The sequence below is a fragment of the Stegastes partitus genome, unplaced genomic scaffold (assembly GCF_000690725.1).
Source record: "Stegastes partitus isolate 25-593 unplaced genomic scaffold, Stegastes_partitus-1.0.2 Scaffold1587, whole genome shotgun sequence".
Lineage (NCBI taxonomy): Eukaryota > Metazoa > Chordata > Actinopteri > Pomacentridae > Stegastes > Stegastes partitus.
Genome location: NW_007579318.1, coordinates 219581 through 231726, shown reverse-complemented (window position 1 = coordinate 231726; position 12146 = coordinate 219581). Strand labels below are relative to the sequence as shown.

Sequence of the window (12146 nt, the reverse complement as noted above, 5' to 3'; positions counted from 1 at the left end):
CACACACACACACACACACACACACACACACAACTGAAAGGACGTCGTTTGAAAAGTTTACCTGTTTGTGAGGAGCAGTTTGTGTTTCCTCGTTAGGAGGGTCAGGTGACTCTGAACGATCCAATCAGATCACTAACGAGCGAACAGGTGGGTTAACGAGCTGGACGTGACGGTGGACACACACACACACCTGTGCGTGATGTAAACATTTGGACTGGACAAGGTGAGTCAGGTCACACACACACTGATCAATGCGAGGCCGATCAATAAGTGGCGTATTGATCAGCAGTAATGGAGAGCATCAGTCTGCAGCAGCTCGGCTCAAACTCTGCTCGTTAAGGACGTCGCTTCTCTGTGTTCTAGCAGCAGAACATCTGAATCTACCTGAAAACCTCAAACACAAACACAAGTTTCTCCTCGTTCACACCGAAACAGCAGAGAGTCTGTTGGTCGAACCTTTACAGAACCTTTACAGAACCTTTACAGAACAAGAACTAGGAAACAAACAGCAAGAGACACACAACAGAAATAAAGACAAGCAAAAACAGCAGCAAAGACAAACCCACCAAATAAACACAGACACAAAATGACAACAATAAAAATGACCAGAAGGAAACTTAAACTGACTACAAACACAACGTCACCACAACAAAGAGGCAACGTTTCCAGAGGAGCCTGTAAACTGGGTTCAGCTGCTCGGCTCTCTGCTCGCAGCAGCAAACAACAGAGTCCTGCTGATCAGGCTCAGAACGCTGCAGAACGTCCAGCTGGAGGGTCGGGCTACTTCCTGCAGCCGCTGTGGATCAGAGTAAATCCTGGACGACAACAGTAGTTCTGCTGCCGGACGACAAACTGAGACGACAAAAAGCAGGAACGTCAAAGTGAACGAATGAGTGAATGGATGGATGAGCTACATGCTGCAGTTTTTTAGTTTCTCTGTTAAACTCCTCCTTTCAAGCGTCTGTTCTGACTCTGATGGAAACGTTTCAGGAGTTTAATGTTCCAGTTTTGTCGTTTTAGTAGGACTTATTTATGATTTACTGTTTCAGTGTTTCAGTGCTAAACTCTTCTTTTTCAAGTCGTCTCTTCTGTTCTGAGTCGAGCCGCTAAACTGTCGCTGTGACGGAGCGAAGCACAAAGTAAATGGAGGTGAAATAAATAAAGGTCTGAGTAATAATGAGCTTCTGAGGTTATCAGTGATTTATCTTAATCAAATCCTGTTTGTGCTTTTGTGTCCGCTGAGGAAACGCAGCGTTTAATAAAAGTTCATTTTCTCTGTTTTCTGTCTTCGGCAGCAAAAACACATTTTATTAATCAGGTTTTAGCTGAGTGGAAGGAAGAAGATATGAAAAAAAAAAAGGATAAGAGACGCACATGATTCACATACAGAGACTCACTGAAACCACATTCAGCTCAGTGTTGATCGTGTGAGGTNTCATGATGGTCTTCATGATGATCCTCATGATGGTCTTCATGATGGTCTTCATGATGATCTTCTGGGTTGAAGCCACAGTTTAATGTAATGTTTTGGTTTTGTTGACCTACCTTCCCGTCAGAATGTCCTGGATCTGCACAGAGGCGTGATTGTGTGCACACTTGTTGTCTCTTTCCACTCAGATCTGAAAACGTTTGGATACGTTTGTGGACCAACAGAACTGCATTCATTCCTCTGAGAACCTCCGTGATCTCCGATGTGTCTGTAGAACTCCTTCTGTTGTTCTGGTTTGGACTTTGCTTGCTGTGTGCTGACGGGCTGGAGAGGCTGATCAGCAGATGGTGAAGATGTTTAGCTGTGAGCTTCAGAGAGCTTCACACAGGCTCCAGTCTGTTCCATTAAACTAGATCCACGTGTGGCAGGAGAACCTCCTCACCTGGTTCTCTCCATGAATTATCGGTTCTGTTTCAGGGGTAATGATGCTGCAACTGAAAACCTCGGGTCGGCTTCTTTACCCTCCCGTCTCTCTGTGACGTGGGTTTGTGGACGTGAAGCAAAGCTATGAGGAACCAAACCGTAAAGATGGTTGGGTTCTGCTGGACGCAGACCGGTTCTGGATCAGACTCTTGCTCAGATCAGCCAGCATGTGACAAGTGAGGACGAATGAGGAGCCAGCGACTCGCAGCATGAACTGTCCAATCAGACGATGGCACGGAACGCCACAGGACGGATGAAGACGAGCAGAAAACTGTGATCAGCTGACTCCTCCCTCCTCGTTGACTCCACGCTACGAATCAAACGCTCCTCACACACTCAATTACAGTCTGTGTGTTTAATGGAAATCATGCACACACACACACACACACACCAGTACCACCAGTACCACCAGTACCACCAGTACCACCAGTACCACCAGTCCAGGGGAGACTACAGAAGCTCAGAGGGTCAGAAATAATGAGAGTTGATTTAATAACAGACCTGATATCAGCTCACTGATGTGTGTTGTTCTGTTCATGAGAGGTTTGAAAAGACAAACTGAGCAAACCGTCGTCTCTCATTCCTTCATTTATCATCATCTGCACACACACACACACACACACACACACACACACACACATACAGATTGTGTGTGTGTGTGTGTACACGTGGCTGTTGTGTTGTTGTGTGTGTGTGTGTGTGTGTGTGTGTGTGTGTACACGTGGCTGTTGTGTTGTTGTGTGTAATCCGTTTTCTGAGCTGAAAAGGGTCAAAACCACAAATTAACTTTCTTCTCATTAATTTAACCAGGATTAGCAGCCAANACATCTAGAACCAACGCCTAGAACCAACGCCTAGAACCAACACCTAGAACCAACACCTAGACCCAATATCTAGAACCGACATCTAGAACCAACACCTAGAACCAACACCTAGAACCAACACCTAGACCCAATATCTAGAACCAACACCTAGAACCAACACCTAGAACCAACACCTTGAGCCTGTGAACTCCAGGTTCTGGTTCCTACCAATGATCCACCTCAACATTTAGTCTAAATATCTAAAACCTGGAACCCTGTCTGGTCCAAATTCACCACATCAGGTTCTACTGATGTTAGAGCCTCAACAGGTGGTGAAATGTGACCAAAGACTGGATTTTAGTAGAACCATGGATCCATCTATAGACAGACACTGACAGGAACTTTATGGACCAGCACCAGCCTCATTTAGAAATTCTGCACTCCATTTTTAAGGTCCAGTAATTAAAATTGTGTCCTGTTGGATCCATTCAGTCGTTCTGATGGAACTGTTCTGTCCAAGTCTCCTCATTTCATGGATGTTTTATTTCTCGAGATTCTGGACCATTACATGGCTTCACAGGGTTTGTTTGTTTGGTTTTTTAAATCAAGTTTCTACGTTTGAAAATGTGAAATTCTCTAAATGTAGTCAAAATATTCAACAGAACTTAGTTTAGGGTCTGAAATAACAAATCAGTGAGCTGTGAACAGAATGTGAGACGTTAGAGGATCACTGCTGTGTGGACTGATACCGACTGAGCTGAAGCTCATCTGGCCCGAGATCATCTCAGGATCCTGAGAACATCTGGACGGACCTGCTGACCTGCTGCTGGAAGACGATGGACGATGCTGACGAATCACCACGAAAAGATTCAAAGTTTAATTTTCTGTGTTTGCTCATGCTCAGTTTTCTGTTTAGTGAAGTCACTTCGCTGAAGAGTGTGCTCCAATTTCTTATAAAACATCTGGTTCTGGTTCAAATTGGACCCGTTCATGTTTAAAGGTCCTCCTCCGTGTTCTGGGTTACCGTGGTGACAAGTCCCGCTCCTCTGATTCCTGATTGGTTGACTGAAGAGCAGCGACAGTGAAGCAGTAAAGAAAGATCCGTCTGTTAGAAACATGTTTGTGATAAGTTACACACAAACGCTGAAAATATGTTCTCTTCAGAACCAACCTAAGAACTCAGGTTAATTGTGCTGGAACGTTGTTTCAGAGTCATTGTAGGTTCTGTCCTGGAGGTTCTGGTCTGTTTGGGTTCTTGTTCCTTCTGTCCAGATGATGTTTCAGTCCAACTCTCAGTAACTAATGAAGCACATGTTCTGTGCTTTAGAACCTCTCTGGGCAGAGCTGCAGATTCTGAAGGAAAGGAAACGTTCCTGACCCAGTAAAGTGGTTCCTTCAGTCCTGGTGACATGAAGGACATTTTGCTTCTAGCAGCTAATTTCAGTTTTTAAACTTGCTAATGAAATGTTCTCACCATTTCTGTTCAGCGGATAAAGTGAGAACCTGCAGATCCTCACACTGAATAACTCACGTCCTCCTAACAGGCCATTAGGAGCTTTTAGAAGTTACACATGTTGATGGTTGAACATTGTGTCTGACTTAAACCCAGCTTTGTCTTCATTTTCCTTCTCTTCAGGATCTCAGTGTGTTGACTCATCATTGGAACAACGTGATATTTTAAATGAAGGTAATTAAGTACATAACAATTTTTTAAAAATCCACTTAAATACCATCAAAAAACGAGTTGGAACAACTTGATTTTACAAATAATGAACTATAATTGATTTCAGAGGAATCGTTTATTCTCTTGACTCAGATGGTTGAACATCATTTTATTTAAGGAACCAAACATGTATTTTTGTTGACATCATTCAGTTTGTGTAGCGTTTTAATGTGTTGTGTGTTTTTAAAGAAGGAGTCGGTCAGAGCGACCTGCTGACTTTATTCAGTACAACCAAACAGATTTACATTCAAAACAACAGAAACCAAACGAGTGGAGCTGATTGGACGTCAGCTTTGATTGACAGCGCTATAAATGTGTGAAGACGTTCAGTTCTTTTTTTAAATACAAAACGATGGTTGATTTGTGGCACCACCACAGACACACACATGACTCGACATCCATTTATACAAAACCATCGCAGATATAAATACACTATTTATAGTCCGTATGGTACAAAAGGAGGTTCCCTCGGCGACGTGATCAACCACAGTGACGTATAAATATTCAGCCAGCTACAACTTTGGCAAAAAACCACAAAACCCACAGAGAAAACACAGGGGGCGGGGCAAGAGCGCTGGGGGCGGAGTGAGAGTGCTGGGGGCGAGGCGAGGGGCGGGGCCAGGGTAAAAACACAACAAGAAGACGGACAGTCACAGTAGCGTATCAGGATGCAGGATTCGTTTTTACAGTGCAAGCATTTTAAAAAATGGACAGACAGACAGGGGCGGGGCTAAATGAAGGGGGCGGGGCTTGTAAAAAGATCAGTTTCATTTGCTGTTCTTTGCTTCTTCTCAGTCTGCTCTCAGAGGTCATGGTGCTGACTAGAACCGTTGAAGGCCTGCATTTACCAGAACCTTTTCAATCCTGTCAGGAACTGATGGTTCTGAGGGGTTCTCAGTGGGAGGAGCCAATCAGGACCAGCTTCACACCTGTCCTACTTTAACACAGTGTTCCAGAAAAGGTATTTAAAGTATGGTTCTTTAAAGAACTTACTTTTCAACAGTTCTTTGGAGCACCATTCATGGTACCCAAAGGAACCATTTTTTGATGGTTCTTTGAGGCACCTTTGAACTGTTAGAAGGAACATTTAGAGAACCTTTGGCTAAAAGGGCCGTTGTTGAGTTGAGAATGGTTCCTCTGTGGTATCACTGGTTCAGATTAGCACTTTTCACTTTCTGACTGGAGGGAGACATTGAACCAAGTGGTTCTACAAAGAACTATCTGGAAAATGGTTTATGAAGGAACGTGTTTTCGCGTCATTCGAGCACCATTCATGGTGCCCAAAGGAACCATTTTTGAAGGTTCTTTGAGGCACCTTTAGGGTTCTTTTAAAGAGTGTTTAAAAATGGTTTCTCAAAGAACCTCTTTGTAAAAGGTTCTTTGTCGACCTAAAGTTGTTCTTGTGTGGTGTTCTCTGAGGAACCGATCGCTGCATGCAGACGTTACCTGTTCCTCCTCAGATGTGAACAAACATGTCTGATGTCAGCATGAACAAATGAGCATGAACTTGAAAGTCTCGATAATTTGGGGCCTTTACCGACTTTCAGATGACATCACAAGCAGAGCGAGTGAAGTCACATGGCAGGTGTGACATCAGAGTGTTTACATCAGCAGACCCCGCCCCCACACAGAATACACCAGAGCATCATTACAGAGCTGACAGCAGCAAACTGCTGTTCAAAGAGTCCTTCGTTCATTTTCTTTAGAGAGCAGAGGCTCCGCCCAGTCAGACGGACGTCATCAATACTCTGTCCTGACTGGTCAGCTGCTGCCTGAAGCCCCGCCTCCTGAGGGCCCAGGCCCCTCCTCTTTGAGGTGATTGGTGCTCGTGGCTGAGGGGGAGGAGACAGGTGAGGAGGGAGGGGTGAGGTTTTCTACATAGGAGGGACGACGAGGCCGGACATGGCTGCAGAGACACAGGAAAGAAGCTGGTCAGACGTTGATTTGGGAACAAACAAAGTTTCACATCACAAAACAACTGCTGATGGAGAACAGACACCTGACGGACACCAGCAGCACCATCCGGTGTCTGATGTACGTCCTGTCACAAGCACAAGAAGGTTCTACGTCCGAGGGTTTCTTCACATATCTTTGCTGGTTGGAAGCTGAGTAACATTGAAAAGCTGATTTCTGTACATGTGTTTCTTTAATTGTTATTTTATGTAATTTACCAGCTGGCTGAAGGGTTTCCTGTGTGTTAGGACTTCTGTCTCCTCTGAGCTCCAGGCAGGACTCAGGTGTGTTACATCCAGTGAGGATGGATCAGACTCTTTGTCTGTAAGCTGATGACATCCACCTCTATATCTCCACCAATCATTCGATCGATCAATCAATTGCTGCCGGCCACGCAACACTCACCAGCTGCATCACAGAAATAAAGTCATGGCACCAAACAAACTTCCTCCGACAAAACTGTGAGTAATCAGAAGTTATGAGCTGGTCCAGAATCACCAGGTCCTCCCACCGTCCTCTCTGCTAAAGCTAATGATAACCCTGAATCTAACCCTAGTGCTAAAGCTAACCCTAAAGCTAACCCTGAACTGTGAAGCTAACCTTTAGGCTAACCCTGAAGCTAACCCTAACCCTCCATCTGGACCGGAGACCTGTGATGATAAAGTTTTCGGGTTAGGGTTAGCTGAGGCTGCAACCGGAGCTACCAGCACCGGATGAATAAGTGACAGTGTTCAGTGTCTCTGGGAGTCGAGACAAGCCGTATCAATCTGATCAGTTATTATTATTATTGTTAATATTAATATGATGCGTTCCTGTCTTCGTGGGACTTGTCTGGTGCTCTTGTGGACCTTCCAGCCTGTTCAGGTGCTGCTGGTCCTGCTGCAGGTCTCCTCAGAGCTCCAGGCTGACAGCAGGACCTGCTCTCAGAGGATGATCCTCTTTTAGCCTCAGACCTGTTTCTCTGCTCACCAGCAGCTTTAACTGAAGCCTGTTCACAGTGAATGTAGGTCAGAGACAGCAGCGTGATGGAGGCTCGCACGGAGCTGCTGCCTGTCTCAGAGTGGACACGGTTCAACCTGGAGGCAGCCGCAAGCACACCACAGTCCTGCTGGAGCCCAGCAGACACACACACACACACACACACACACACACACACACAGTAACACACACACACTCACACACACACACACNGTGTGTGTGTGTGTGTGTGTGTGTAGTTGTGTGTGTGTACACAGTGTGCGACCTCGTTAAGCCTTGTTAGCCGTCAGCTTTGTTTGCAGGTAATTAGTTTGTTTTGTCTCTTTGTTTGTCTTGTTTCAGTTTAATCAACAAACATGGCCGCCCTCCGGGGACCCCTCCCCTCCTGTGTTTGCAGCCACTGGTCGTCACGGCGACACCAGACTCAGTGAAGCGATTGGCTGATCGATGTGTGGAGTTTATCTGAGCGTCTGGCTGGACCGAGCTGAACCTCCACCGTCACCCTGCTCCTCCTTCACCAACGTCTTCCTGCGCAGACAGGATTTCCTCTGAAATGTTCTGTGGCGCCCCTGGTGGTCAGGAACAGAATCTGCTCCGTTCATGTGACAGCAGCACATAAAACACATCATGTAGGTCAAAACACAGCCACACTTTGTCATTAGAAACTGTTTTTGGTTTAAAAATAAACATCAAATGTGGAGCTTTTATGGAGCCAACATTTAAAATCAGTGTCCACAGCAGGCTGCTGCACAAGTTCACACAAAGCTCTGCTCACGCCCTGAAAGCTGGTCAATGTTTTATCTGAATAATATCTATTTAAATATGTTATATTTGGTTCTCTAAACCTGTCTTAAAAAGCTACAGTTTGTTTTACATGGCTGCCTTTGAATAAATGTCCCTGATTCATAAACTTCTAACTGGTGCTCGCATCCAGACGTGAAGGTCACGCGTCCTCACATGCAGTCAGAGGAAACACATCACACACCTCACACAGCTCACACACCTCACACACCTCACACACATCACACACATCACACGGCCTGGAGGCAGCAGGGAGCGCTCAGCCTAGCTTAGCACAAACTACAGCTAATGTTGATTACTCTATATAAACACAGGATACATACCATTTAGTTCTTTTAGTGATTTATTTTTTTACAGTGAAACCAACTCGTAGCTCCAGAACAGCAGAACAAACATTAAATACTCCGATCAATAACCAATAATACGGCCAGACCTGCAGCGTTCAGGGCGAAGCTGCCAAACACTGAAACCTTTGTACTGGAAACGTGCACTCTGACCTCTGACCCCAGCTGTCCATCACCGGTTACTGCGGCAACAGATGCAGATCAATACCCATCAGCTGGGAGGTGAGAAGGGGTTGATGGGAAAACGTTCTCCTCGTCTTCATCGACGGACGCCCAGCCGAGCGCAGGACACAGTCAGCAAAATGTACCGCTGGAAAAAATGATATACTGGTTTATTAATGGTTTATATGCTGGTTTATGAATGGCTTATTAATGATTTGACTCATCTTTACTGGTTTAGGATTGGCTTTACTGGGTTTAGACTCGTCTTTACTGGTTTAGGTGTTTTGACAGGTTCGCTCTACTCGGGTACAGACACACTTTGTCTTGTCTTTGTCGACTACATGGATGAAGGTGAAGCTTTCCTGAGCTTTCTATCAGCCTCCTTTACTGACTGTGACTCACTCAAGTGTCCTGCAAACGTCCACGACCAGCAGCTGCTACAGATGTGACAGATCCAGTTGAACAAGAACCAACATTCAGAAACAATTCAGTAAAGGACCCATGAGTTCAGAGTTTGAGCACATGAAGAAATTAAATCGGCCGAAAACTTTCTCTGCTCAAGAACAGCGGTTAGTCTGAGCTGATCAGATCAAATCAAATGAATCAATAAAGGACGCACAAAGGGACTGCAAACTGTTGACAAAGAGAAGACAAAGAATCACAAAATGAACACAAACATGCAAAGTGAGAGAAGACACCACAAAGACACACAACAGGAGGCAAAATGATGCAAAAACAAATAAAATACACACAACATGACTAGAAAGACGTTACAACTGACTGAACGTGACAAAAAATGAACAAACCACAGCAAAGACACACAAAAGTACTCACAACAAACACACANAGTCCGTTGCTGTTGTTGGAGCAGGTCGGAGGAGGAGGAGACGCCGGCGGCCGGACGACGGGAGCGAAGGCGCTCTTCTGTTTGACGGCGGCTGAGAAGGAGAAGACGCCGTGGGAGGAGTTACAGTTGGACACGGCCATGGTGGGACTGGAAGGAACAACTGGACACACACAGACACTGGTCTCAGACTGGGAGTACTGGGAGGATCACTTCAACCAGTACTGCAGTACTGGGAGGGGTGGTAATGCTAGGAGTACTGCTAGTAGCACTTGTTGTATTGGGAGTAATGACAGTATTGATACTATTTGTAGTATTAGATGTACTGGTAGTGTTGGTGGTAGTAGAATTTATGGTTTTAGTAGTTGGTAATAGTTTTGGAGCAGTAGTGGTAGTACTGAGAGTATTTACCTTGATACTTACTGCCGTAGGGCGAGTTGGCGGTGGAGCCGTTGAGGAAACCCGGTGACGTTGCCACTCCCAGGTTGGTCATGCCTGCGTTGCCGTATCCATTCATGCTGTTGCTGACGGTGTTGCCGTAGTTGCTCTGTTGGGGGGTGGAGCTTGGGACGTATCCCCGTGGCGACACGCTGCTGGTGTTCCGGCTGTAACCAACTGGGAGAGAGCAGGTACTATTTGTAATACTGCAGTAACCAACTGCTTGCTGTGGTACTACCTCAGTACTTTGTAGTGCTATAGGAATATTATAGTAGTACTACCTCCTAGTACTGCAGGGGTACTACCTCAGCACTACCTCAGAACGACCTCAGTACCTTGTAGTGCTATAGGAATATCATAGTCGTACTACTTCAATACCTCCTAGTGCTACAGGGGTTTGACCTCAGTACTACCTCAGTACATTGCAGTGCTACAGGAGTGCTACAGTAGTACTATTACTACAGACATTTGCTGCAATACCACTGTTCCTTCAGTACTACTGTTACTGCAGTACTTCTGGTACTGTAGTAGTTGTGTTCCTACAGTACCTTGCGTTGTTTCTGAGACGTTGACGGCCAGCTGTCCACTGAAGGAGTTGACTCCCATCATGCCATGGGAGGCAGTGTTGCCTAGCGACGGGATCTGGTTGTGGTTTCTGGGAACGCTGTACAGCGCCTCGGCGATGTCGGCCGCTCGCTTCAGGATGATTTCCTGCAGAGACAATAGACAAAACTGGATTAACCTGGATTAACCTGGGCTCAAGACTGGATTAACCTGAAATCAGATCTGGATTAACCTGGAAAACCTGGGTTCAAATCTGGATTAACCTGAAATCAGATCTGGATTCAAACCTGAACTCAAACTTGGATTCAGGTCATTTTGTTCTGTCTTTTTTCTCCTGTTGGATCCAGGGTTAATCTCGTGTTCTCTGTGTAGATTTATTGTGTTCCTGAGTCGGATTCATTCACCTCATCTCGACGTTTTTGCTGTGAACTTGTGATGGGATGTTACGGATCACTGTGATGGACAGTCAGTCCTTCTGATCAATCTGATCGACCTGCTCAAACTGATTGATCTGATCGACCTCATTGGATCGAACTGCAGGTGGCGCTCTGACCTGAACGCAGCTCACTTTATTTAAATACTAAAAACACACATGTTCACTTTGTTTAATGTTGGTTTGCACATACATGACGCACCAACACGTGACCACACACACACACACACACACACACACACACTGTGTGATTGTTATTGGGACTACAGTTGGATTTACATTCGTTTACAACCTCGGTGCTCTGCTCAAGGTTACGCTCTCATTTCAATAGACCTGCAGGAGTGTGTGTGTGTGTGTGTGTGTGTGTGTGTGTGATTAAGTCGCGGTTTAGAAGCGTGTCGGAGAGAGTCGGTTGGAGGGAATATAAAGAGCTCCATCAGTGTTTCACTGTTTCAGGAGGCTGTGACTCATAAACCTGGAGGAGGAGGAGGAAGGTGAGGATGAAGATGAGCTTCGTCCTGCTGCTGTTTCAGATCCTCTCGTTGTTCATGTGAACCAATGAGTCTGTGGGTTTCACTTTATCTGCTGTGACAATAAAACACGTCTTCATGTCATCATTTATCAGCTTCGTGTTTTTCTGATTAAATCACAGAAACTCTGTCGTCTGTTTGTTAATGTTGTTCAGACGGCGCCCCCTGGGGGCCAGCGCTGGGGGATGCATGTCTCTACAGATTGATGGTGACAGTTTGATCAGTTTTACACAAAATGGAGCTTCACTGACCAAAAACAGTGATGCATGATGGGTAATAAGTGGGCGGAGCCAGTTTGTGAAATATGTTGTTAAAGCAGAAATGGACACGTTCTGCAGTCAGTGAACTACACGAGCTGACCTTGATTACAGCTGGACAGCCTGTTGGCCTGCTAGCTAACGGGTTAGCCTGCTAGGCCGAATATTCAAACTTTTCAACATGGCAGACTGAGGGGTAAAAACAGAAGCATTAGCATTAGCATCTCCAACACGTCTGAGATCTTTAAGGTTCTTGTAGAAACAGAACGAGGTTCTTTTGGACTTGTAGTTTGTAGACATGAGGCGTTGGGGGTCTGAAACCATCACCGGTGTTCTTTTGGGTTTAGCCCTGCAGAATCCTGAGATTTTTTTTGTTTGGTTTCAGGGGCGGATCTACCGGGGTG

The 12146-nt window shown here is 45.5% G+C and overlaps 1 protein-coding gene across 2 annotated transcripts in view; it reads right to left on the bottom strand.

Annotated features, from left to right (window-relative positions):
• Nucleotides 1-6312: 6312 nt before the first annotated feature.
• LOC103371443 (transcription factor COE3-like) overlaps nt 6313-12146 on the bottom strand; it is a 56251-nt gene continuing 50417 nt past the window's right edge. Inside the window, exons 13-16 of one of the 2 annotated variants that reach the window (XM_008300772.1) lie at nt 10459-10669; nt 9944-10135; nt 9522-9683; nt 6313-6344 (exon numbers count right to left, since the gene is read on the bottom strand). In XM_008300772.1, the coding sequence (XP_008298994.1) occupies nt 6313-6344; nt 9522-9683; nt 9944-10135; nt 10459-10669 (597 nt within the window). The remainder of the gene's footprint in view (nt 6345-9521; nt 9684-9943; nt 10136-10458; nt 10670-12146) is intronic. The other variant, XM_008300773.1, reaches the window with a different exon arrangement.